Below are 27,113 nucleotides of genomic sequence, written 5' to 3' on the forward strand. Positions count from 1 at the left end.
TCCAAAGTCTACAGAGTGATTTAGGCCATTTGGAAAAATGGGCTGAAAGATGGCAGATGGAGTTTAATGCTGATAAATGTGAGGTGCTACACCATGGCAGGACAAATCAAAATAGGACGTACATGGTAAATGGTAGGGAATTGAAGAATACAGTTGAACAGAGGGATCTGGGTATAACCGTGCCTAGTTCCTTGAAGGTGGAATCTTCATATAGATAGGGTGGTAAAGAAAGCTTTTGGTATGCTAGCCTTTATAAATCAGAGCATTGAGTATAGAAGCTGGGATGTAATGTTAAAATTGTACAAGGCATTGGTGAGACCAAATCTGGAGTATGGTGTACAATTTTGGTCGCCCAATTATAGGAAGGATGTCAACAAAATAGAGAGAGTACAGAGGAGATTTACTAGAATGTTGCCTGGGTTTCAACAACTAAGTTACAGAGATAGGTTGAATAAGTTAGGTCTTTATTCTCTGGAGCGCAGAAGGTTAAGGGGGGACTTGATAGAGGTCTTTAAAATGATGAGAGGGATAGACAGAGTTGATGTGGACCAGCTTTTCCCTTTGAGAATAGGGAAGATTCAAACGAGAGGACATGACTTCAGAATTAAGGGACAGAAGTTTTGGGGTAATATGAGGGGGAACTTCTTTACTCAGAGAGTGGTAGCAGTGTGGAATGAGCTTCCAGTGGAAGTGGTGGAGGCAGGTTCGTTGGTATCATTTAAAAATAAATTGGATAGGCATATGGATGAGAAGGGAATGGAGGGTTATGGTATGAGTGCAGGCAGGTGGGACTAAGGGAAAAAAAGTTGTTCGGCACGGACTTGTAGGGCCGAGATGGCCTGTTTCCGTGCTGTAATTGTTATATGGTTATATAGTTATATCATTAAGGCAATGGTAGATTTTGTGATTATATAATTTCAATATTGGGAAATCCTGGTACATTGCAGAGTAAGATATTTAAATGACTTATGAAGTGACTCTATGTCAAACATATTGAAGACAACCCTCAAATAATATCAGGGAATTAATCATATTGTTTTGTTAGCTTTGCAAGGAATTCAATTTGTATTTATTTCAGTAGTTGTTGCCTTAAACCCAAATTCACAAAATCAGTTCTGGACTGTGATCAGGAGTCTGCATGCAATAACATATAAGAAACCATTTAAATACAGAACCACTTGATGCCCCTTTCCTTTTATGTAGGCAATCTATAAAATGGTTTCTTCTGTGATGCGGATGCCCGAGGATGAGTCAACGCCTGAGAAGAGGACCGAAAAAATATTCAGACAGATGGATACCAACCGTGATGGTGAGTCTATGAATTCTTCTGTCCATGTATCTCCAGGTTTTAACCTTCATTAAATAGTTGATCATAATAATTTTCACACATTTACATATTTGCATCATGGATCAGAAATGTATTTGTTACAACTCTTAGAATACATTAATAACTTGATTTTAGAGATTATAACTAATGGAATGAAATATAACCGTATTCTGCATTTGAGTGGAAGCATTGCTGGTTGAAAACTATAGTGCATTGTTTATGGCCTTGCATTCTATACAGTGGTTAAAGAATAGGTTAAAGAATATACTATCTGAAGAAGGGTTTCGGCCCGAAACGTTGCCTATTTCCTTTGCCCCATAGATGCTGCTGCACCCGCCGAGTTTCTCCAGCATTTTTGTGTACCTACTATCTTTTAACAATAGCCTTCCAGAATCATAGAGTGATACAGCATGAAAACAGGCCCTTCTGCCCAACCTGCCCACACCAGGCAACATGTCCCAGCTACAATAGTCCCACCTGCCCGCGTTTGGTCCATATCCCTCCTAACCTGTCCTACCCATGTACTTGTATAACTGTTTCTTAAACGTTGGGATAGTCCCAGTCTCAACCATCTCCTCTGGCAGCTTGTTCCATACACCCACCATCCTTTGTGTGGTAAAAGTTACTCCTCAAATTCCTATTACATATTTCCCCTTCACTTTAAACCTATGTCCTCTGGTCCTCGATTCAATTCCTCTCATGATTTTATACACTCTCTTAAAAAATATTTTTTAAATAGTTTTAAATAGTAGTTGTATTTCAGAAAAGTGAAGCTTATGTTGAACAGAAGCCATGTTGAAAGATTCTTGCCAACATGTCGAGTTCAAGAGAAGTAAACACTGTTCACTCTCCATAGGCATGAAACAAGTCCTTTATTTTATTTTAGCATATTTGTTTTGGTTCTTTTTTCATTAAAAATTCCTGACACTGTTATTCTATCATTGAGGTAGAGTTAGTTGTGCAGCATGGAAACAGACCCTTTAGAGTAAGCCATATAACCATATAACAATTACAGCACGGAAACAGGTCATCTCGGCCCTACAAGTCCGTGCCGAACAATTAGTTTCCCTTAGTCCCACCTGCCTGCACTCATACCATAACCCTCCATTCCCTTCTCATCCATATGCCTATCTAATTTATTTTTAAATGATACCAACGAACCTGCCTCCACCACTTCCACTGGAAGCTCATTCCACACCGCTACCACTCTCTGAGTAAAGAAGTTCCCCCTCATGTTGCCCCTAAACATCTGTCCCTTAATTCTCAAGTCATGTCCTCTTGTTTGCCATCCATATCTTGTTGCCATCCATATCGACCAAGATGCCTACCAACACTAATAGCGTTTGCCCGCAATTTGGCCAATATCTCGCTAAACCTTTCATGTTCATGTATGTGGTTAAATGTCTTTTAATCATCACAATTGCACTGGCCTCTTTCACTTCTTTAGGCAGCTCATTCACCACCCTTTTTTTTTAATTGCCGTTCAGATGCCCTTTAAATCTTTCTCCTTTTGTCTGAAATCTACGCTCAAAGAAAGACACAAAATGTTCAAAATTAACTCAGCAGGCCAGGCAGCATTTCTGGAGAACATGGATAGGTGACTTTTCGGGTCAAGACCCTTTCTTAAGTCTACGGTCTCTAGTTTTGGATGCCCCTGCATGGGGGAAAAAGACTGTGACCCTCCATCCTATCCATGCCCCTCCATCCTATCCATGCCCCTCATGATTTTATAAATCTCTACGGTCAACCTTCACGCTCCTTCGCACCCTGCTTATCTGGTCTTTTGTTATAACTCAAGCCCTCTACTTACCAAGCCACATCCTTGTCAACCTTTCCTGGGGCCTCTTTAACTTCACATCATTCCTATCGTATGGCAACCAGAACAGCGAACAATACTCCATGTGCGGGCTGCAACATGATATTCAATTCTTGTACTGTATTCCCCCTGAAGAAAGCAAGCATGCTATAAGCTTTATTAAACTTCCCTGTCCATATTGCTACATTTAGGGAACTATCTACTTGCATCGCCAGGTTTCTCTTTTCCAAAAAACACTCCCCTGGATTCTCACAGATTAAAAATCTACATGCTGCGGAGATCTTTTATATTGCTGTGTGTTAGAAAGTTTTCATCACATTTAATATCTTCCATATCTCCCTCATTTATTTGAAGACACTGACTCAATCTGTAATTCTGGGGCAGTGGAGTTCAGGGATATGGAGCAAAGGCAGGAACGGGGTACTGATTGTGGATGATCAGCCATGATCACGTTGAATGGCGGTGCTGGCTCGAAGGGCCGAATGGCCTACTCCTGCACCTATTGTCTATTGCCTAGTTTCTATTGACATTCATGACAGGTAGGTTGTCCTCTGCTCAGGCCAAAGTAAGCATAACACTAAAGGGCCTGTCCCACTTACGCGACTTTTCAGCGGACTGCCTACGGACTTCAAGCTCGGGGGCACTCGCTGGAAAAACCGCAAGCTGGAGCGACCGTCACAGCGGAACACACACACACACACACACACACACACACACACACACACACACACACACACACACACACACACACACACACACACACACACACACACACACACACACACACACACACACACAATAAAGGCGGGGGCCGGGGAAAGCGGGGGAGCGCTGTCTGAAATTCACACGGTGCAAAGCCAAGATGATACCCGCGATGAACAGGAAGGTTAAAGATGGCTAGCACAGTGTATGGTAAGTCCTTTAAAAGAGCGGGGGGAGGGGTGAGAAGTGGGTGGAGAAGGAGTGGAGACACTTTTAAGAAGCCAGAGATACACAGCTGTAAAGTTTAGCGGGCATTTAACATTATCGGTCTGTTTTCTTTGGTTCTGAAAACTCGTGCTTATATGTTTTTTTCCTCAATGAGCCAATGAAAATTCCCGGTCAGCATAGCAGATGAACTAAAACTACCTACGACTACCTCAACTACCTACAACGACATGGCGACCCCACTACCGCTGCACCTACGACTACAAAAGTATCGATTTTCTCCATGGCGACCAATTTTTGGTCGCAGAAAAAATTTCAACATGTTGCAAAATTTGCTGCGACCATGCTGAGGCCGCGACTAGTTCCCGGAATGCGGGAACTCCTCTCGACCATGAAGGAGACTCACCTGCGACTATGTGGTGACCATGTGGCGATCTTGTGGCGAGCGCAGAGTCTCCTAAACTCGCCTAAGAGGTCGCCTAAGTGGGACAGGCCCTTAAATCATTTCTTATCTCCTCCAGTTTCACCACTTTTCCTATAGAGGTCAGTGCTGCATTGCCTTACATTGACAGACCAAGAGACCATTGGTGTTTTGTGGTCCTTTGAGCACTGGCAGGCTGGCCAGTTATGGGAAATTACCTCATCCATTTTGAGGTAAGTAATTGAAAAACAATCAAATTTGAAAAGAAATAGGACAGTTGTCCCATTCTCCTTAGAAGGGTCAATTGCATGGCCTTTTAGAAATTATTACCCCTGCATGATAAAATAAAATCTGATGGTAGCACAGTAAAATGAAACATTATACATTAAGTAGGAACTGACTGTTCACAGAGCATTCCAGTTAATCTCACTCCCAAATCTTTCACCCTAAATTTCTACCCTCAACAGTAACAGTTTCAATTAATTTTTAAATAACTCCTTTAATTTTAAGAAATTCTAATTCATTTATGGTCTTCTCTGTTCCATAGAAGAAAAACTTCAGCTTCTGACTGTCTATTTAACTGTACACATTCATCACTGGAATTATTCTAAGAATCACTTCTTTACTCTTTCAAAGAACAAGACATCACATTCTTCCAAAAGTGTAAGAGCCAATTGGTACTGAAATGTTTAATATGGGTTCAGCATTGGTTCCCAACTTTTGGTATCCTCTCCTATGGTTTTCAAGGAGAGGATACTTGTTCCCTCGGTTTTAAAAACTAAATGCAAAACTGATCTACTGTAATAGCCAGGATGACCCACAAGATTTCCCTCTTCTTAGAAGGACCATGTTCCCAAACACCTCAAGGATCAGCATTTCTGAATGGCTCTTTTCAGTGTTTCAGATTGTTAAAGTGCAAAACAATTTGCAAAGAGTAGGAGTAAACGGGTCCTTTTCACAATGGCAGGCAGTGACTAGTGGGGTACCGCAAGGCTCAGTGCTGGGACCCCAGCTATTTACAATATATATTAATGATCTGGATGAGGGAATTGAAGGCAATATCTCCAAGTTTGCGGATGACACTAAGCTGGGGGGCCGTGTTAGTTGTGAGGAGGATGCTAGGAGACTGCAAGGTGACTTAGATAGGCTGGGTGAGTGGGCAAATGTTTGGCAGATGCAGTATAATGTGGATAAATGTGAGGTTATCCATTTTGTTGGCAAAAACGGGAAAGCAGACTATTATCTAAATGGTGGCCGATTGGGAAAGGGAGAGATGCAGCGAGACCTGGGTGTCATGGTACACCAGTCATTGAAAGTAGGCATGCAGGTGCAGCAGGCAGTAAAGAAAGCGAATGGTATGTTAGCTTTCATTGCAAAAGGATTTGAGTATAGGAACAGGGAAGTTCTACTGCAGTTGTTCAGGGTCTTGGTGAGACCACACCTGGAGTATTGCGTACAGTTTTGGTCTCCAAATCTGAGGAAGGACATTATTGCCATAGAGGGAGTGCAGAGAAGGTTCACCATACTGATTCCTGGGATGTCAGGACTGTCTTATGAAGAAAGACTGGATAGACTTGGTTTATACTCTCTAGAATTTAGGCGATTGAGAGGGGATCTTATAGAAACCTACAAAATTCTTAAGGGGTTGGACAGGCTAGATGCAGGAAGATTGTTCCCGATGTTAGGGAAGTCCAGGACAAGGGGTCACAGCTTAAGGATAAGGGGGAAATCTTTCAAAACCGAGATGAGAAGAACTTTTTTCACACAGAGAGTGGTGAATCTCTGGAACTCTCTGCCACAGAGGGTAGTTGAGGCCAGTTCATTGGCTATATTTAAGAGGGAGTTAGATGTGGCCCTTGTGGCTAAGGGGATCAGGGGGTATGGAGAGAAGGCAGATATGGGATACTGAGTTGGATGATCAGCCATGATCATATTGAATGGCGGTGCAGGCTCGAAGGGCCGAATGGCCTACTCCTGCACCTAATTTCTATGTTTCTATGTTTCTAATTACATGCCACTTATTTTAAATATTGATCCAGAATCTCCTTGATTTAACAACTGGGAAATAATGCATTTGTCCATAAATTTATCCAATTTAACATTCCTCTGCAACAAAACCTTATTTGAGATGATTCAGATACTATAATTAAGAACACAGTTGATCTAAAGATTATAGAAAGGAACACGTATTTAGTGCAAGAGTAGTGCTCTTCCAGAAGCAAAGCCTCGCTTACACAGTGACATCTAATGGGTAGTAAATAATTTGGGGACGCCGTTGGGTATGGCAGCCTTGTCTGCAGCTATTCGTCCTTTCATTTTTTATATTTTTTAGTCTGTCAAGTTTTGATTTGGAGGTCTTTTAGTCTTTTTATGTGGGGGATGGGGGGGCGGAAGGGGGAAACTGTTTTACTCATTCACTACCTTGTCGAGGATGCATCTGTCCCCCTCGTGGCCTACCATCTGGATTGGCACGGCCTTTCCTGCCAAAGACCGGCCAGAGCTTCAGCTCTGCAGCGGCGCAGCACAGTACCATCGCGGAGCGGGTCGCCGTGTTGGAGCTCCGGAGTGCTGGAACTACCGACTTGAACACCGCGGAGTGGTGCTCTGCGGAGCTTCCAGCTGCGGGCGGCGCTGACTTTAACACCGCGGGGCCCTGGGGTCTTTTGCCGAAGATTCCCGTGTGGAGCTCGGCCCAGCTCGGCCTGTGGACTTTGGGAGCCGCGGTCTCGGGTAGGAAGAGGCCGATTCAGAACTCCTAGTTGCTGAGAGTGTTCTTCCGATGCTGGAGTTCCATGATCCGGCGAGAGGGCCTGAACATTGGGCCACCATTGTGGCGAAAGCAGAGGCCTCAATAGGTCTCGACCGACCATGGGAGAACAAAGAGGAAGATGACTGAACCTTTTTGCCTTTCCTCACAGTGGGAAACGTTGATTCGCTGTGTGGGGATATTCATGTTAAATTCTATCGTGTGTTGTGTACTTTTTATTTGTGTGGCTGTATGGTAACCCAAATCTCGACGTCAGTACAGCGACAATAAATGTAAACTTGACACTCAAACTTGAAATACTTTGATGTTGCTTACCAAATTCTTTTGAGTCTTTTAAGGGCCTGTCCCACCAGCATGCGATTGCATGCGTCTAGCGCGACCAAATGGAAGCAAAGTTTGCGCTAAGTTAGCGGTAAGTACGCACAAAGTTCGTGCGTGACGTAATTTACGTCAAACTCACCAATCAGCTGTGCAGGAGGCGGGCCGACTGAATTTTGACATTGCACGGCATCGGGCCGTGACGTCATCACGCAATGGCACGCCAGGCGGTGATGTCATCGCACAACGCCACGCACTAGACGTACGACATTGAGATGCTGCGTACGACGTCAAGACGCTGTGTACGCCCTCAATGCACCTGCGGGCCGACAGGCTGTTGGCGCGCAAAATTTTTGAACAGTGCAAGATTTGAACAGTGCAAGACAGTGCAGTACAAGACGCTGCGCACGATGTCGGGACCAGCCCCGCACAACTCCATACGCCTCTGGTGATCGAAGTGGGACCGGCTCCGCGAGGCTGTACGCCTCAAGCAACCACATTTGGTCGCGCTAGACGCATGCAATCGCATGCTGGTGGGACAGGCCCTTAAGGTATATGCATGAGCGATTTTCCTATGGTTTGCTAACACTTCCCTCTGAAGCACTTCCCTCTGTCAGGCGACTCCGGACTGTCAAAGCCGCCACAGCCAGACAAAAAAACGCTTTTTTCCATGAGCAGTAGCTCTACTCAACAGCCAAAAGTCTGTAGCCTCCTTTTGCTCTGGTATTTTATTTCATTCTTCACATGTTTCATTATAACGTTTTATTTTTAACTGTCTACTGTATATTGTGTTGTTACTTGCGAGCAAAGCACCAAGGCAAATTCCTTGTATGTATACATATTTGGCTAATAAAATGTATTCAATTTATTTCAATTCACTTCAATTTCCACTTCCCTTCCCCCAAACATTGGCTGCCTAATTCTGCATCCCACCCTTTAGCCAAATTATTTGCTAATCACCTGTGCCTCTAACCCTCTCCCTTACCGAAGCCACTCCCTACATTCATCTCATCCTCTTCATCTTCCATTTTCTAACCATTTGACATTTTTCTCATGCCTTCTTCTGGTTTCCTCATAATCTACCAGCCAATTGCTTTCTTCCACAATGGTGCAGAATGGTGCTCAAGATCTGTTCTACCATGCATGAGATCTTGGGTCTTCTGAACAGTGGCATTGTTTACTGCCATGCTGGAGGAACAGTATTTAATTTGCCTTTTAAGGTAAAATAGTATTTTCACCCTTTTGTTTCTCAAATAGTTAATAATTTAGTTGACACTTCAAAATCAGGTTTCTCTCCCTTGTCTAATTGTGAGCTCTGCGCTCCCCCCTCTGCCTCCTCCTTCTCCCTCACATTCGCTGACATCTAATTTTAAAGTGAAATGATGAAAAGTGCTGGAGTAAGTTAAGACTGAGTATGAAACAGTTTGCCTTTTAAACTGCGCTTCAGACTGAGTGTAAAGAAAGGTCTCGACCCAAAATTTCACCTATCCATGTTCTCCAGAGATGCAGCCTGACCTGCTGAGTTACTCCAGCACTTTGTGTCATTTTATATATGAACCATCAACTGCATTTCTTTATTTCTACCTCGTTTTAAGGGAATTCTGATGCATAAAATCTGACAAGGGTTTACAGAGCGTAACACTTACAAAAGTCGCAGAGTGTCTGAATTAGTTATCATCAAAACTGATGTCTTTGATATAGACAATAGGTGCAGGAGTAGGCCATTTGACCCTTCGAGTCAGCACCGCCATTCAATGTGATCATGGCTGATCATCCACAATCAGTACCCCGTTCCTGCCTTCTCCCTATATCCCCTGACTCTGCTATTTTTAAGAGCCCTATCTAGTTCTCTCATGAAAGCATCCAGAGAAACATAGAAACATAGAAATTAGGTGCAGGAGTAGGCCACTCGGCCCTTCGAGCCTGCACCGCCATTCAATATGATCATGGCTGATCATCCAACTCAGTATCCCATACCTGCCTTCTCTCCATACCCCCTGATCCCCTTAGCCACAAGGGCTACATCTAACTCCCTCTTAAATATAGCCAATGAACTGGCCTCAACTACCCTCTGTGGCAGAGAGTTCCAGAGATTCACCACTCTCTGTGTGAAAAAAGTTCTTCTCATCTCGATTTTAAAGGATTTCCCCCTTATCCTTAAGCTGTGACCCCTCGTCCTGGACTTCCCTAACATCGGGAACAATCTTCCTGCATCTAGCCTGTCCAACCACTTAAGAATTTTGTAAGTTTCTATAAGATCCCCTCTCAATCTCCTAAATTCTAGAGAGTATATTCTACCTCCACTGCCCTCTGAGGCAGAGAATTCCACAGACTCAGCACTCTGTGAGGAAAAGTGTTTCCTCGTCTCCATTCTAAATGGCTTACTCCTTTTTCTTAAACTGTGGCCCCTGGTTCTGGACTCCCCCAACATCGGGAACATGTTTCGTGCCTCTAGCGTGTCCAAACCCTTAACAATCTTATATGTTTCAATCTTATAATGTTTATACATTATATACAACAACTCATTGTTTAAAAATATTCAACTCGTTAAGTTCATATGTTCTAGGAGGAGAATTAGGCCATTTAGCCCATCAAGTCTGCTCCACCATTCAATCATAGCAGATCTATCTTTCCGTCTTAACCCCATTCCCCTGCCTTCACCCCATAACCCATTGACACATTAAGCTTGGAAGAATAGAATATGTTTCATTACATGCACTAGCCTACTGATATGTACTCTCTACTCTTCTAGTCCGTTTGATCAAATTTTAAATACTCATGATTAGAATTTTTCTTTTGTTGTAGGTAAACTATCCCTTGAAGAATTCATCCGAGGTGCCAAAAGTGATCCTTCCATCGTCCGTCTCCTTCAGTGTGATCCCAGCACCGCTGGACAATATTAATTCCAAAATGGAAGAAAATGACAGTTGGTGTGGCTGTGTTTCTGCTTCCTGCCATTATGTCATTTGGTGACTCAGTCACATCTTCATGGCTGCATCTGACATTGTTCAGCCTGTTTGATTTTTAAATATGACTTTGTAACTGGCTGTTTAATTAAATGCTGTCTGAATATATTACACAACCTTTGTGGGCTGTGTGAATGCATTGTCACAATAATTATATGTACCTTGATCAGAAATTTTAGAACTTTGTTCTTTTTTCATTTCAACCAGAAAGAGACTTTGATTTTATTTCTAATGAAACTCTTATGTCTCTTGGTTGCAAAGGGAGCAGATATTTGTATCAGTGGGAGACGCATCATAGCCATTCAGTCAGTAGTCACTCTTCTCCATACTGCATTCGGAAAGAAAGCAAAGTTATCAACGTTGTAAAAAGGAAGCAGGTCAGTCGGGTGGATGTTTATGTTGCAGCCTTTGAACGATGAGTGATGCTAATATGTTAAGTATTTTGATGTTAGTTTAACCCAGTGTGGTTAGAACTGAAAGTTACTTGATTATAAATATGAGATTACGTTCTTTTAGAGTTGTTGATGGGGGTACACGTATATTAGAGTTTGAGCTGCCTTCTGCAAAACATGCTGGCAAGTCACAGTCTGACAAATATTTGTATTTAAAGGATATAAAGGAAACCCAGAACTATTTTTCACTCTATTGTACAGCATTCATGAGGCTGCTGGAGATTCATTGCCAATGTTTTCATGTAACACTTTGCTATCACAGTCACTCCCTTTGGAACAAAAACTTCAGCAGAGACACGAGACGGGTATGAGACCCATATATTATACATTTTGCTGTCTTTTTTTTCCATTGGCTGGTGCAAATTAAAGTTTTGACCTGGAAGTTGAGAATAACTTCAGATAAAATGAAGAAGACAATTGGACAGGACACTAGTGTGCAATTCATTTTAAAGTCGTACATATTCTGCCTTATATATTTTAATATTACCTTGTTATTTATAGTTTAAATAAGTAACAAAACAAGTCATTTTTCGAAGCAGTTAGTTAGAGCATAATAATCTTTTTGCTGTACCATACAAAGAGCTAAGAGATACAAAAATGAGACACCGCAACATTGCCATTTGTGGAATATGTAATTCTAATGACAAAAGCATACTCACCCAGGGGCCATTTTAAATAGAGACATAAGAAACATAGAAAATAGATGCAGGAGTAGGCCATTCGGCCCTTCGAGCCTACACCGCCATTCAATATGATCAGAACTGACAGTGGAAACATTAGCACAAGATATTCATGTTGATAATGTTTCAATATACTTTCTGGGACACTTGCATACTTGCATGCCTTATTACAACACATACAGTAAGTGATTGGCTCCTTTAAATTGTTGTAAAATCATTGAGTGTATCTTCATTCTATGCAGATCTTTATTGCTGTTATTTTTGGAATAATTTGCTGGATGAAATGAAGTAATTCACAATGCATGCATATGTTTTATTGTGAAACTCCTTACCTCTGTACTACTTAACATTTCTCAAGGGCCATTGTCCCAAGCGGCAGTTATGAAAATCATTAAGGTTTGTGGCACAATAAAAGGATGTCTATCTCTGTGTCATTGCTGTCTGCCATATTTCACGCCCTGTCACGTATTCATAGTGCTCACCACATGGAAGAAGGCCATTTAATCTTTTCTAGATCAATCCCATTCCCCTACATATTTCACCATAATGTCTTCTCTCTCACGTGGCCATTAACTCTCCCCAATTCTTCTACCACATACTACGCCATGGAAGGATACCCGGTAATGGGTAAAAAAAGATTACATTTTCCAGTTTACCTCCTACATCAAATTGCATTCATACATTAATGGTTGAGTTTTCAGTACACTAGATCAGCGTTTTTTTGGGTTTGCAAGATTTATTTATTGTGTAGATGAAAATCTCATGCCCACTGCTTTAGTCTGAAAGGGATTGCCAACCCCATCAGATTTATATCTAATTGCTGCCCAAACTACCCATTGATTTGTCCTGCCTAGTTCAAATTTGAGTTGTAAGCATCGACATGCATATTCAAATTTTGAGGACGTGCTGTTTGATCACGCCTAACATTAAAGGACAAACATTAGTCATCAACTTCCCTTCAAATGAATCCCTTAGACAATTGTTTTGAACTGCATTTTTCAATATGTTGCTTTTGCTTTCTTGGGAGATTGACATCAACAGGGCTGTATGACTGCTGCATTTATATTTTTCTGCATCATTTTATTTGAAGTGCTCCTTTTTAAATGACAAGTCTCTTATGTGACACTTTCCATTTATCCATTACCTGGGATAATCTGATGCCATAAAATGTAGATTTACAATCAGTGTCTTTTTTTATGATTCCTTTTATCATACACTTGGTGTATCAATGTGATTATGCTGAAGAATCTCTTCAAACACTTCATTAAAGTTCACTTTAGTGCATTGCACATGCATGAATCGTTTTGTAAAACGGCATTCAAGATTTTTACTGTTGTACAAGGAAAAGCAAAGGATAGTGCATTGTGAATCTCATGGAAAGTAGTTTGTCTTATTGGCTATTTTTGAACCATTCTTGCATTGAAATTTAACAGCATTGTGAATTTTATTGTGTGATATTTGAAAGTTTAGACTGGCATGTAATGTTGTTTAAAATATACATTTTCCACACTTGAATTTAGAATGCCATTGCTTCCTTGCACATGGGTATTTGCCAATACATTTCACCGTGAACAAATAGTTAATAGCTTTTCAGCAGAACATTTTTACCATTTAGAAGAAAATGAATAGCATTTGATGATGCCAAGTGAAGTAATTTGAAGCTACTCATTTAAGCTTGTTGATGATAATCTTTGTAATTGTAAGGGTACGAATTCATTTCAGTTTATAAAATTCTTATACACACATAATTAAAGGGAAAGGTCATCTGTGCTTTTGCATTGTGAAATCCCAAGAACTTTTTGTCACAGTGATATTACAAACAGGTAGCTCTTCATATCTTACTGAAACATGGCCTGCTGTTCCAATATGTTTCTGTTGCTGCGTCACATGTTTGTCAACAAGACTAGAAAGCCCTCTGCACTACTGTATAAAAAGGTAATACTGACACTTTAAAAGAGTGTCAATTAAGGCTCACTCAAACTATTCTTTCTGTCTCACTTATTTTTCAGGAGATGTTGTATAACCATTAGGAGACATGGAAACATGAGTAGGCCCTTCAAGGTAACATTCTTGCCAAACTAAAGTGCAGAATCAATCTAAAGTTCTGAACAGTTGAACTTACAATGTTTCAGAAATCTTTTGTGGCAATGTCCGGCATTTCCCACTTCAGAGTAAGTGTATTCCTCCTATTCCCTCACAAAAAAAGCCTAGCTTATATTTTAAAGTTAATTTCTGCCCCTAACCATCTTTTATCCAGGACACTATCCAATCCTCCTCCCCTAAACAGGAGAATAATTTTCCTCCAACAAACTTAACAAACATTTAAACATTTTAAGTACCTCAAGTCATTCCTAACTTTCTATAGTCCAGAGAATATAAAACAATTCATTCTGTCTAAATTTTAACCCAAGTATCAATACAATTGATCAAGCTGTAACCCCTCAGGGCTATAAGGGTGTCCAGACTTCAGATGACAACCCATTAGATCTTTATGTAGCCTCTGTCTATTCCATCCACCTTGAGATAGATAACAGTTTTTAGCTTTATAAATATTTTTGCACCTGTGTGTCAGTTCTAATGATTTCCATACTTTTTAGGCCAACAATGTTCTTCCAATCATTTTAGGCCAACAATATTTTTTAAACAAATGAAAAAGTATTTTGGCCCGAAACGTTGCCTATCTCCTTCGCTCCATAGATTCTGCTGCACCCGCTGAGTTTCTCCAGCATTTTTGTGTACCTTTGATTTTCCAGCATCTGCAGTTCCTTCTTAAATATTTTTTAAACACTATCATCAACCTTGGAGTCCCTTTTTTATAGCGCTTACTATTTTCTTTTGATTCATTTTGCTATTTTTTACACCTCTGTCTGTTTTTTGCACATATACAAACTAGCTTAAGTTATGATTTATTGAATATGCTTTAATTAATAATTACAATTATATGCCTGTGGCATTATCCTCCAGGAAGTCTGTTTGGTATGTTATGGTCTGTTTGTCTGGTTTGTTTCTGTGATACACCCGTTCTCTCCACCCCAAAATCCAACATGCCAAAATTTAAGCTGTTACCTGCATATCTGCCACTCAAAGAAAAACTGCATGTTTGCCACTCCATCTAAAATGTCTGGTTCTCTTAACAAAGCAAAAAACACATGTGCTTGATGTCTGAAATAAAAGCAAATAATGCTGGAAATACTCAGCAGGTCAGTCAGCATCTGTGGAGAGGAATAATATGGAATTGTTTTGATGCAACTTCACCGGCTGGAAAGTTTGGTTCTGTTTCAGTCGCCTCAGATGTAGCTTAGTGTTCCGTACATTTCCAGTATTTTCTGTCTTGTCTAGTTCTAATTTAAGAAGATATTCTACTAAAAAGATGCCTTGTACACAATAGTGAAATGTAGTTACACTTATGAATTTGATTCATTAAATGAGCACCTTTGGTAAGACCTTGTGCAGGTTGGCGGCTTTAGGACTTACATAAGGTGCTTATTTAGTTGTCCAGTTGCATTCCAAAAGCCATGGGGAACTTGAACAGAAAGATGTTATGTGGACACGAGATACAATGTTCTTGTGTTGGATAGACATCTACTCCCTCAACCAGATAGAGGCAGATACTTGCTTTTGATCCTTGCTATAATTATTTCCTATTTCATTAAACTTTATCCATACTAGAGGTGAAACTTTTAATCTCAAACCTCCCTCTTGATCGACTGATGTTGATATCTCTAATTACCTGCCTTTATTCCTTATTTCCATGCCACAAACGGCAACAGAGCAGATAATTTGATTAGCTGAATGCACTAATTTAAGTATGGTACAAATTTTAAGTTAAGTTTAGCGATAATATGTACATGTACAATCTATTGTCCATAGCCACACATTCTGGCACCATGAATTGCATTCCATCCAAGGTGTTGGTCTATAGTTATTTGTTCCATTTGTTTGAGCTAGGATCTTGCAGTCCATGAATCCTACATTTCTAAGTGTTCATTGCTAGTCTTATGGTAAGGCTGGAAACAAGTTTGAAAATGGTTCTATTCATTAATATTTTGCAAATCTATGAACTTATTTTCAAGCCATTTTGCTTTGCGCTTATCTCACCAAAGCATCTGATTATCAGAACTTCAATTAATGATGGTTTCTGAGATGTGTATTTGTATTTCTCAACTTTTGTCTTCAGTGACTGGCCATTGCCGTTATCTTACATGGTGATGTTCACAAAATCACCTCCTGCTCTTTGAATGTGTGATCGGATGATTATAGTATGACCCTGGCTGATCTCAGTTTAGATTTGAAAAAAAGCTGTTTTTGTTCATTTAGGCTAACAATAAATTTGTGGTGCGTCTTAATTCTGCCAATTTCATGTCTGGATATCAATCAGATAAATGAGTTAGAATGTCATTGCTCAGTTTCTACCTCCTGCATATCTTGGGTATCATTGATCAGACATAACTGTCATCATTGTTGGATGCCATTTCCTATGTCTTGTCCTCAGTGGGCATTTCTGAACTCTCTTATCTCTAATGTTCTCAGGATTACGAGCTTCTGATGTGTTGATAATTTTGCTGCTTTCAAATTATCTTTCTTCATCTAATTCTTCTACCCAGTTATAGGCAATAGGTGCAGGAGGAGGCAATTCAGCCCTTCAAGCCAGCACCGCCATTCAATGTGATTATGGCTGATCATCCCCAATCAGTACCCCGTTCCTGCCTTCTCCCCATATCCCCTGACTCCGTTATTTTTAAGAGCCCTATCTAGCTCTCTTGAAAGCATCCAGAGAACCTGCCTCCACCGCCCTCTGAGGCAGAGAATTCCACGGACTCACCACTCTCTGTGAGAAAAAGTGTTCCATCGTCTCTGTTCTAAATGGCTTACCCCTTATTTTTAAACTGTGGCCCCTGGTTTTGGACTCCCCCAACATCGGGAACATGTTTCCTGCCTCTAGCGTGTCCAAACCCTTAACAATCTTATTTGTTAATATTTTTAATATAGCCTAGCCTTGGATCAATACGAGCAGCTAAGTAACTTTCTATAATCTGAGGCTCAATAAAACCTAATTCCATATTAATTAACAACTTTGGCACAGACTTGGTGGGCTGAAGGGCCTGTATCCACACTATAAACTAAAGTATCCAAACAAATTCTCTCCAAATCTTTAATTTTTCTGTATGTTAATACAACACTGCAATCTCATCATTGATATGCATCTAGATTGCCTTATCATGGGAATACAAATGTCATTCCTCACTAATCAATGTGCAAAGTAGGTTATCTATCAAAATATTAAAGATAATTGTGAAAATAGATTGCTATGCTTTATATGAGTTGGCTTTGTCAATCGCCCAAATACAATTTAATAGTATTCAAATGAAAATTCTTAATATGATACCATTTAAATTACTCTACCAGCAATCCAATGATTTATTAGTTAATGTGCCCTTGGATATATCAAAAGCCTTGGCCAAGTCAACAAAAATGATGGCTAAATTATTTGTTTTAACATCCATCATGGTTTTATTTTAAAAGTCAAATTTCTACTTACACCCCAGGTTTGCAACTAAAAACCCTTTCCACAATATTCAAAAGACCAGAGAAGTGGGATTACTCTGCCTAACTCTCATTTAAATTGGATTGGACCAGCCTTAACTCCATCTACCTCAATTACAGATGTTATATCTGTGTTGAAATGATCGAGGAGGTCAAAACCTCATGTAATTCACACCCTATTAGTTGCCTTAAGAGCAGTTTGTGCCCAATCAAATCATGTGTGTTTGCCAAATCTGGGAAGACAATAAACAGTTCTTTGTACAGTAATTTCTCAAAGCATCATAATTCTGAAACATTGAAGTGTATTTAGCCTCTTGGTCTTGTTGCCATGATCTTGATAGAGGTGCTGTATCTGTCTGAATCGATTAGCCTCCAGTGTAGTGTCCCAATCCGAAATTACATATGTCCATTTCCTTCTACAGATGCTGGGTGATCCATTGAGTTCCTCCAACATTTCGTTATCAATGATTCTATCCTCAGTCTTAATAGCTAACACTGTTTTCCTCCCTTTATATGCGTCAGCAATTGTCTCTGAGGAAAACCATTGCACAAAGAGTCTTGGAAGCTGGGTTTCATCATCCTCATACCCTGCAGATTTTTAATTGTCTTTCCAGCTGGCTATGCTGCATTTGCCTCCTTTATCCCTTTGAGAGCCAATTCCATTTTCTCCTTTGCTGTAGGTTTCAACAGTATGTCCTCCTCTATTCATCGCTTTTAATCCTGCACCTTTGGCTTCCTTCTGCTCAGTGAGCTTTGCTGGTTTTCCACCTTATATGGGCCAACATTTTGTGGTGCTGGTGGCTCTCATATTTTGGTGTGCTGGATGTCATGGTCAATGAGTGAAGATATTTGTATATGGCTTTTTGTATTCATCCATATTTCATTGCATATCTGTAAGTAATCATATTTCAATTATAGGCACTAGAAATTGCATTACAAATGTAGGCAAGTATTGACTGTCATCTCATATTTTAACATAACGGGTTGCATTAGAAATCAATTCTGAAAATATAAAAAGCCCCAATGGTATTTCAACCAATACATCACAAGACTGAAATGATAATAGAACCTCAAGATCACGCAATTTCTTGAAATTTCTATTTTCTATGCAGGTTTCAATTTGCACTTTTGTACGTGCCTGAGGGTTCTGCTTGCTAATTACTTAATCGATTACTTTATTAGAAAGAGCCTTTATTCTCCACTATCATTTCGGCCGTAGAGTTGTTATAATGTTCATTTGTAACGTAGGCCATTTGCAAAACAAGTTTTAAATTGTCAAATTTTTCAGCTTTTTTTTTACAGGAATCACTTTGCTGATATTATAATTAATAGTTGCAGTTAAAGGCAAACAATGATGGATCTGAAATAGCTTCCTGCTTTCTTAGAGTTCCAGGACTCACCACCAATGTTTTTCGATCACTATTCTTCGATCATGTTGCCGAGCCCAAAGCCCAAGCCTTTACATTCAAAACCACTTGTGATGACGAGTCTACACAAGTTCATTGGTTTCTATAAGCTCACCTATTTCTGTGATGTAGATCTTCTCGCATCTTTTTATGCTCTTCTGCGCTGTATTTGATCGATCTTGGACAAATCTTCCTGATTCTGATTTGATTTGAGTCATTTTCACTTTGTGATGTTGTGCATCAGCTGTATTTCTCTCACGATCACCATTTGAAGCTTTTGGCACATATCTAATATCTGCCAAACTAGTGAGAGTAATATCAAGTCCACCCTTAACCTTCTGCGCTCCAAAGAATAAAGACCCAACTTGTTCAATCTTTCTCCATACCCCATACTCCAGAATTGGCCTCACCAATGCCTTGTACAATTTTAACATTACATCCCAACTTCTATACTCAATGCTCTGATTTATAAAGGCCAGCACACCAAAAGCTTTCTTTACCACCCTATCTACATGAGATTCCACCTTCAGGGAACTGTGCACAGTTATTCCCAGATCCCTCTGTTCAACTGCATTCTTCAATTCCCTACCATTTACCATGTACGTCCTATTTTGATTTGTCCTGCCAAGATGTAGCACCTCACACTTATCAGCATTAAACTCCATCTGCCATCTTTCAGCCCACTCGTCCAACTGGCATAAATCTCTCTGTAGACTTTGAAAATCTACTTCATTATCCACAACACCACCTATCTTAGTATCATCTGCATACTTACTAATCCAATTTACCACACCATCATCCAGATCATTGATGTACATGACAAACAACAGTGGACCCAACACAGATCCCTGTGGCACCCCACTAGTCACCGGCCTCCAACCTGACAAACAGCCATCCACCATTACTCTCTGGCATCTCGCATTCAGCCACTGTAGAATCCATCTTGCTACTCCACCATTAATACCCAACGTACATTTTTTACATTTTTCTTTCTTCTTGATTGGGTTGCAGAAGAACTCTCACTAGTTTGGCAAACTTGGTGCTGGAGTAAGTCCAATTTGAAAGCTTTTCACAGCCTGATACTGAATCTGGTTCTGTTGCAGGAATGTTTTTACTCAAGTCATGATATGTTCAAAAATATTTAGTACTTGTTCACAAACATGCGTTTTGGACGGGTAGCTTTTCTTGCAAGAGTTATGATATAAGCATATCACATTCCATTACAATTTTCTTGGGGAGTATTTGGCTGATGTAACTTGTGGCTTGCAGAAATAAGACTAGACCATTTTGTAACTAATCAGGCTAACTCCTCCTCGGGTTTAGTTTTCTGATAAACTCACAGTAGACTGGCCTATTGAATGAGTGCTCTCAAAACGTTTTTTTTGTAGTTCATTTGTGTGGCCTGTGCAGCTGCAATGGCAAACTAATATAAAGTGTTGACATGATTAGCTCTTGAAACCACAGATCATCAGATCACAGGACTCAATGAAAAAACACTGGCAGTCCGCAAAGTCAGTCCATTATGCAGTCAGTGCCAAAGTGACAGTGGTTACTGCTAGTCTCTAATAAAGTTGCCCAAAAAGCTTTGCTGAAAAGCATGCACAGCAACTTTCTCAGAGTGAGTACAACATCACTAATTTTTGTACCACAACCAGCTAATTGAATAGATAGGTGATTACAGCATCTAGTGAAAATTTTAAAATGCCAATAATTTTCACTTTCTCTATTCTCAGGATAACCAAGCTCACTAAAGGATTTATTTTCAATTAAAATACTGCCAATCCATAATGGGAATTTGCTCCAGTATATTTTCCTGTATGTAGAAGGGTTAGAATCCAAGCTGGGTGACATACTTAAAAATTGGCTTGATGATGTAAATAATCAAGAGAGGTTTTTGCATCCTTAGATGTGGATAAACCACCAGGCAATGGTGAAATAGATCCCAGGCTGTTGAAAGAAACTAGACAAGAGATTCTCGAGGCTCGGGCCATCATTTCTCAGTCTGCACAGATGTGTTGGGTGATTAGGAGAAGAGATAAACTGAACTATTCATTTAACCTTGGTGGTGTGCAAATGGTCAGAAATAGCTGAGGGGCAATGTAAAACTTATTTTACTCTAACCTAGATTAATCTAAAACAGTGTGTATTTTTAAAGGGAAGGTCATGTCTAGCTAAGAGGTAACAAGAAGGGTTAACATATGTGGCCCATATAGCATCGTGTTCAACAAAGTAAAGAAAAACATGCGATCCAAAAGTGGCTCAGTTGCAGGAAGCAAGGAATAATAGCTTTTTTTGTGATTGATGATGTATTACCAGTTCCTCTCTCCACTCGGTAAATCTATAACAATTATTTAGAGTTAAACATAGGGTCATGAAGAAGAAGTTTGCAATTGATCAAAACATTGACTGTGAGGTACAGAGCTTTAGACTACAGGAAGACAAGATCTGCACATAAAAGGCTAATTGGAACTGAATACAATGAATTTATACTAAAGCATTGAGGAAGGTGCAACAAGGCGAGACATTACATGGGAGGAGACAGGCGGAACAGAAGAAGCTTGGATTATACTCACAGATCATCCAACATGAAAGTGTTTAAAAGGTAGGTGGGATGCTTTTTTATGAATTGAAGTGTTGAACAAGAGTAGGTTTTTAATGCTGAAATTGTATACACTGCTAGTTAGACGACAGCCTTAGAGATGTGTACTGTTTTGCAGTACAGGAAAGTTGAGTTTTGAATGGAGAGGATGCAGAGCAGATTAATGATGATATTGCCAAGACTGAAGGTTTGGCTATATAAAAAGTTTGGGATTGTTTTTAAGAAGGAACCGCAGATGCTGGAAAATCGAAGGTACACAAAAATGCTGGAGAAACTCAGCGGGTGCAGCAGCATTTATGGAGCGAAGGAGATAGGCAACGTTTCGGCCCGAAACGTTGCCTATCTCCTTCGCTCCATAGATGCTGCTGCACCCGCTGAGTTTCTCCAGCATTTTTGTGTACCTTGGGATTGTTTTTGTTCAGTAGAGGAAGTTGAAGGGAGACATAAATTGAGTTGAGATATATATTAGTAAATCTAATAGAGTTATGTAGAAGTAACTATTTCACACGTGGCACACACTAAAGGGCATACATTTAAAATGATTGCTAGAAGCATTAGAGGTGAGAGGCAGGGGAGCTGCATAATGGGAGAGAAGATCAAAGGTGAAATTGAAACATAAAATATATAATATATCCTAATTAACTTTTGAGAACTGGAGATAATTGCTGCTTCTATTATGTTGCTGAGACAGTGTGCCAATCCAGCTCTTACCTTAAGTCTTTTCTGCTGGTACATCATTCTCGCACAGATCTACATGGCAGTGTTACAGGTATTTAAACGCCATGAAAGTTTTCTCTTGCCAATCTTCGTTAACCCCATCAATATGTTTCTTCATTCCTCATGTGCATTTGGTTTTTACCATGCGTTCATCATTACTTTTCAACTCGACCAATTATTTTTTTTTTTAATGGCAAGCTCTAAATTCTTACCACCCTTAAATGTTTCCTTTCAATTCTACGTGGGATATAGTAAGGACATTTATTAAATATATAGTATATGTGGTTTCCAGTTGTTATCTGGTGACAAGTGGACAGATAAATTTTCCCAGGTTTTGCTTCTGAGATTGGTGACTCGTCTGGTAATGGGCCCAGGCTGATGTTTGTCCATGATACACTAAAGGTCCTGTCCCACGAGCATGCGGAAAGTGCGACCTAACGTGGTCGCTTGAGCCGTACGGCCTCGCGGGGCCGGTCCCACTTCGATCACTGGAGCCGTATGGAGTTGTGCGGAGCTGGTCCCGGCATTGCGCGGGGCTCCGAAAAACTGACCGTGTTCAAAAATTCTGCGCAGCAACGGCCTGCCGGCCCGCAGCCGCCTCGACGCCGTACGTTACCCGCGGACTTCGCTCGAGTTTCATGTCACTCATTCGACCTCCACGCGGCCCACGCTTCTGGTTTGGTCGCGCTTGCCGCATGGAGTCGCATGCTCGTTTAGGTCGCGCTTGCCGCATGGAGTCGCATGCTCGTGGGACCGGCCCTTTAGGTCGTGCTTGTATTTATGCAAGAACAATGTTCAGGTCAAAAATGTCTTTGAAGCATTATGATTTTATTTCAGATATTCATTGTTTTGCGTCCATTGATCTACCTTTCAGCACCATCTAATTGACCTTATTTTTCCATTCACCCACCAGCTAAACTAAACAATTTTGTTTTAAAAAGCTGAATTCATTATTATTTTGGCAACATTTTCAATAAAAATTTGGAATCAGCTATGACCAAGCTAAAACATACCTAGAAATCTCTTCAGTGATTGAAATCTAATTGAATTGATATACTTTACATTGCATGTGAGTTAGTTTAGCACTTTTTCTGATCTTCTAGAAACTGGTAACAAACCAAATAATAATTGAGTGTGTGTGTATGCATGTATGTGTGTTGGGAAATAATAATTTTGAGGAAGGGCTAGGATTTCTGGGAATTTAGTTCAAATAATGAAATATCTAATTTGTGAAAAATTCTATATACTTAGGACATGGATAATTTTACTGACTATTAACCTTCAACTATTTTTACTTCATGGTTCTAAATCGTAGTGCATTTATGTTTGTATAGCAAGTTATTCCCATTCCTGAAACATTTTTCTCTGAACTATTATTTTCTTCTCTACCTCTTTGCTTACCTGCCTATTTCGTGTGATAGAGTAAAGAGGTGTGCATTGTGATTCTATCTTTCTTCCCCATGGTGTAAAATGTAAAGTAGTCAATACTGGGAAATTGCCACGTGTTACACCCATGCCCTGATTGCAACAAAACCTGAGAAAAGTGCAAACATAATTGCAACATGTACAGTATCTATACTTTTAATTTACTTTGAGCAGTTTTCATGTTACCTGTACACTGAATAGATTTACTCAATGACCATTTTATCAAAAGGAATGTTGCAATGACATTACAGAAACGGTTCTAATTGTTTTTGAACCACATGCAGTAATGGACTTTGTTCCAGTGTGCTATCTTTAACAGGTGGTTGGGAATAAATTGCCCACTTACCACTCTTCTTTGCTTAATATTGCAAGGATGAGCATTGTTCCTTAAAATTATGTCTCAAAATTGTTCTTTTCTTATTGCCATTCTCCCAGGGCCCTGTCATTTACTGTGCAAGTTCTGCCTGAGATTGTCTAACCAAATATTAAAATGTACACTTTAAATATGACGCTAAATATTTCAAGACATTCATCCATGTTGGTAGAAAGAAATGCACTGACTGAGCCCTGCTGTGGGACACACATATTTAAAACTTTATTGTGTGGAGCCAAATAGTCAAGGTTTTAGGAGAAATAACTGTGCACAAAATTGGAAATGTCTAATTTTACTTCAACAGGCCACAAAGATTATTTTGCTGTGATTAGCATGTTCAGCATCTGAGCTTTCTCTTGTTTGTTTTTTTTTGCTTCTACAAATGGGCATATGAATTCCATTTCTTTAGTACATGGTTGTTTGCCATTTCATGTACATTGCATGCTTATGCCACCATAATATGACTGTTACCTTGTGGCTGTTGTAAGGAGGGCAGCTACAAACTGGGTCAAAAGTAAATGCATATTTTTTGGTAAATAGGTACTTGTATGCTTTGAATACTTCATGGGGTCAAGTCTGTTGAAGCTGTGATTGTTGATAATTTTTTTTTAAAGAAAATGCGTATCTTGTATTTGTAGTTTTTTGTGTATTTTGCAGTTAAAAGAGTTTCTAATTTTTTGATGTTGTCAAAAGGTGTTGATGAAAAAACACTTTACAAAAATAAGCATTTGTAAAAAAAGTTATATTTGATTAAAATGTTGAAAACATTTTGTGGCATTCGGCATGGTTCTTTATCAAACTGAGGGATACAAAGTAACAGATCATGCAAATAAATGAATCGGATTTATCCCAGATTCATTCAATTCAATTCAATTCAATTCAACTTTAATGTCATCGCACAATACAAGTATCAGTACAACGAAATGCAGTTTTGCGTCAGTCCGTAGTAGTTGTACATAAAGAAAACAAAAAAAATAGAAAGAGGGAAGATACAGAATAATTCAAGAAATACAGAATAATTAAACAATGGGGACGGAGGGACCAGAGAAAATCTATCGTCGGGACTCCGAGTTCAGCAATGTGATTGTGTTGTTGTAGAAGCTGTTCCTCATCCTACTAGTACGTGACCTGAGGCTCCTGTACCGCCTCCCTGATGGGAGGAGGGCAAACAGTCCATGGTTGGGGTGTGAGGGGTCTTTGATGATCTTCCCAGCCCGTCTCAGACACCGTTTTCGGTGGAGGGCATCCATGGCAGGGAGCGGGGCACCGATGATGTGCTGCGCGGTTTTCACCACCCGTTGTAGTGCCTTCCTGTCCGCAGCAGTGCAGCTGCTGTACCATACCGTGAAGCAGGTGGTCAGGATACTCTCTATGGTACAGCGGTAAAAGTTGGTCAGGATCCGGGGGGACAGGTGGGCTTTCTTGAGCCTCCTCAGGAAGTAAAGGCGCTGCTGTGCCTTTTTGATCAGCTTGGAGGTGTTGAGGGACCAGGACAAATCCTCCGAGGATTCGTGTCACAAATCCCAAGCTAAAGGTACAGACAGTAATATATTTAAAGTAGGTATGGAGCACAGTAGCACATCGGGCAGGGCTAGTGGCTCAGCTGCAGCAACACAGTTGGATCCTGACTTCCAGTGCAGTCCGCGTGGGTTACTCCAGTTATTTTGCTTATTCTAAAGACTTACTGCTGGATAGTTGCACAATCAGGGGCAGGTGAAAAGGATGTGTTACGAGAAAATAAGAGGGGGGAAAAGGGAAACTGAGCTAATATTACACCTGAATGACTGGTAGAGAGCAAGAAATGAAGTTACCTGAAGTCAAAGTATTCAAGATTGTGTCCAGAAGGCTTCAACAAGTCTAGACCGAAAATTAGGTGCTTTTCCTCCAACTTGCCTCTCATTGTGAGAGTACAGGAGGCCACAGACCAATAGCTTAGAGTGGGATGAGAAGGGAATCTCAGGGTCACCCCGAAGACTGAATTCAGATGATCAGGCTGGGGAATGGAGGGTTATGGTATGAGTGCAGGCAGGTGGGACTAAGGGAAAAAAAAGTTGTTCGGCACGGACTTGTAGGGCCGAGATGGCCTGTTTCCGTGCTGTAATTGTTATATGGTTATATGTGTTGTGACTCAACTGGGTTCCAGGCCCAGTTCCAGGGCTGGAGCCCTAACACAGTCAGCTCAAATTGCTTCATGCTGACAAACTCTCATGGGTCTCATAAGGTCATAACACATAAGTAATAGGAGCAGAATTAGGCCAAATCTACTTCGCCATTCAATCATGGCTGGTATATCTCTCCCTTCTAACCCCATTCTCCTGCCTTCTACCCATAACCCCTGACACCTGTATTAATCTAGAATCTTATCTATTTCTGCCTTAAAAATATCAATTGATGGCCTCCACATCCTTCTGTGGCAAAGTATTCCACACACCACCCTCTGACTAAAGAAATTCCTTCTCATCTCCTTCCTAAAGGAACATCTTTTAATTCTGAGGCTATGACCTCTAGGCCTAGACTCTCTCACTAGGGGAAACATCCTCTCCACATCCACTCTATCCAAGCCATTCACTATTCTGTGCATATCAATGAGGTCCCCCCGCATTCTAAACTCCAGCGAATATAAGCCCAGTGCCATCAAACGCTCACTATAAGTTCACCCACTCATTCCACTGATCATTCTTGTAAACCTCTGGACCTTCTCGAGGGCCAGAACATCCTACCTCCGATACGGTGTCCAAAATTGCTCACAACACACTAACTGCCGCCTGACCAGCACCTTATAGAGCCTCAGCATTCCAACCCTTGTAATGGTCTTACTGCATCCAACTGGGGGCTTCAATACCGACACCACTGCATCCTTCATCCCTTCTTCCATCAATTATCTTGACTACTCCGCTCGCTCAGTAACAATCCCAATGTTATTCGAACCCGCTAATGGGGGAGGTTCCGTTTTCGTCTGGAAGGTTGGCCTGTACTGAGGCCAGGTGCCAGCTTTCAAACTCCTCCACATGCCTAAAAATACTCCTTGCCCATGAACTCACAGTTGATCTCCATGCCATCTTCTCTCAGACTGTTACTGATCTCATCATCTCTGCCAATCTCACTCCACAGCCTCCAATCTTTGTTCCACACTGTCTGCTTCTCTCGCCTTCCTCAAATCAACAAACAGGACTGCCCTGGCAGACCCATTGTCTCTGCCTGCTGCGATGTCCCATTGATTTATCTCTAAATACCTTAATTCCATCCTATCCACCCTTATCCAATCTCTTGACATCCGAGGCACCTCGCATGACCTTCAACTCTTTGATAGCTTTCAATTACTAATGCCCCTGTCCCACTTAGGAAACCTGAACGGCAAAATCTGGGACATTTAAG

General features: G+C 40.6%; 1 protein-coding gene across 3 annotated transcripts in view; it reads left to right on the forward strand.

The window, feature by feature from the left end:
* Positions 1-24,505, forward strand: part of LOC129696718 (neurocalcin-delta) — a 228,120-nt gene extending 203,615 nt beyond the window's left edge. For all 3 annotated transcript variants that reach the window (XM_055634849.1, XM_055634848.1, XM_055634850.1), the window contains 3 exons: positions 1,204-1,309; positions 10,382-22,621; positions 22,658-24,505. In XM_055634849.1, the coding sequence (XP_055490824.1) occupies positions 1,204-1,309; positions 10,382-10,479 (204 nt within the window). In that variant the 3' untranslated portion in view covers positions 10,480-22,621; positions 22,658-24,505. The remainder of the gene's footprint in view (positions 1-1,203; positions 1,310-10,381; positions 22,622-22,657) is intronic.
* The last annotated feature ends 2,608 nt before the right edge of the window (positions 24,506-27,113 follow it).

This window comes from Leucoraja erinacea, chromosome 4 (genome assembly GCF_028641065.1).
Source record: "Leucoraja erinacea ecotype New England chromosome 4, Leri_hhj_1, whole genome shotgun sequence".
Taxonomy (NCBI): domain Eukaryota; kingdom Metazoa; phylum Chordata; class Chondrichthyes; order Rajiformes; family Rajidae; genus Leucoraja; species Leucoraja erinaceus.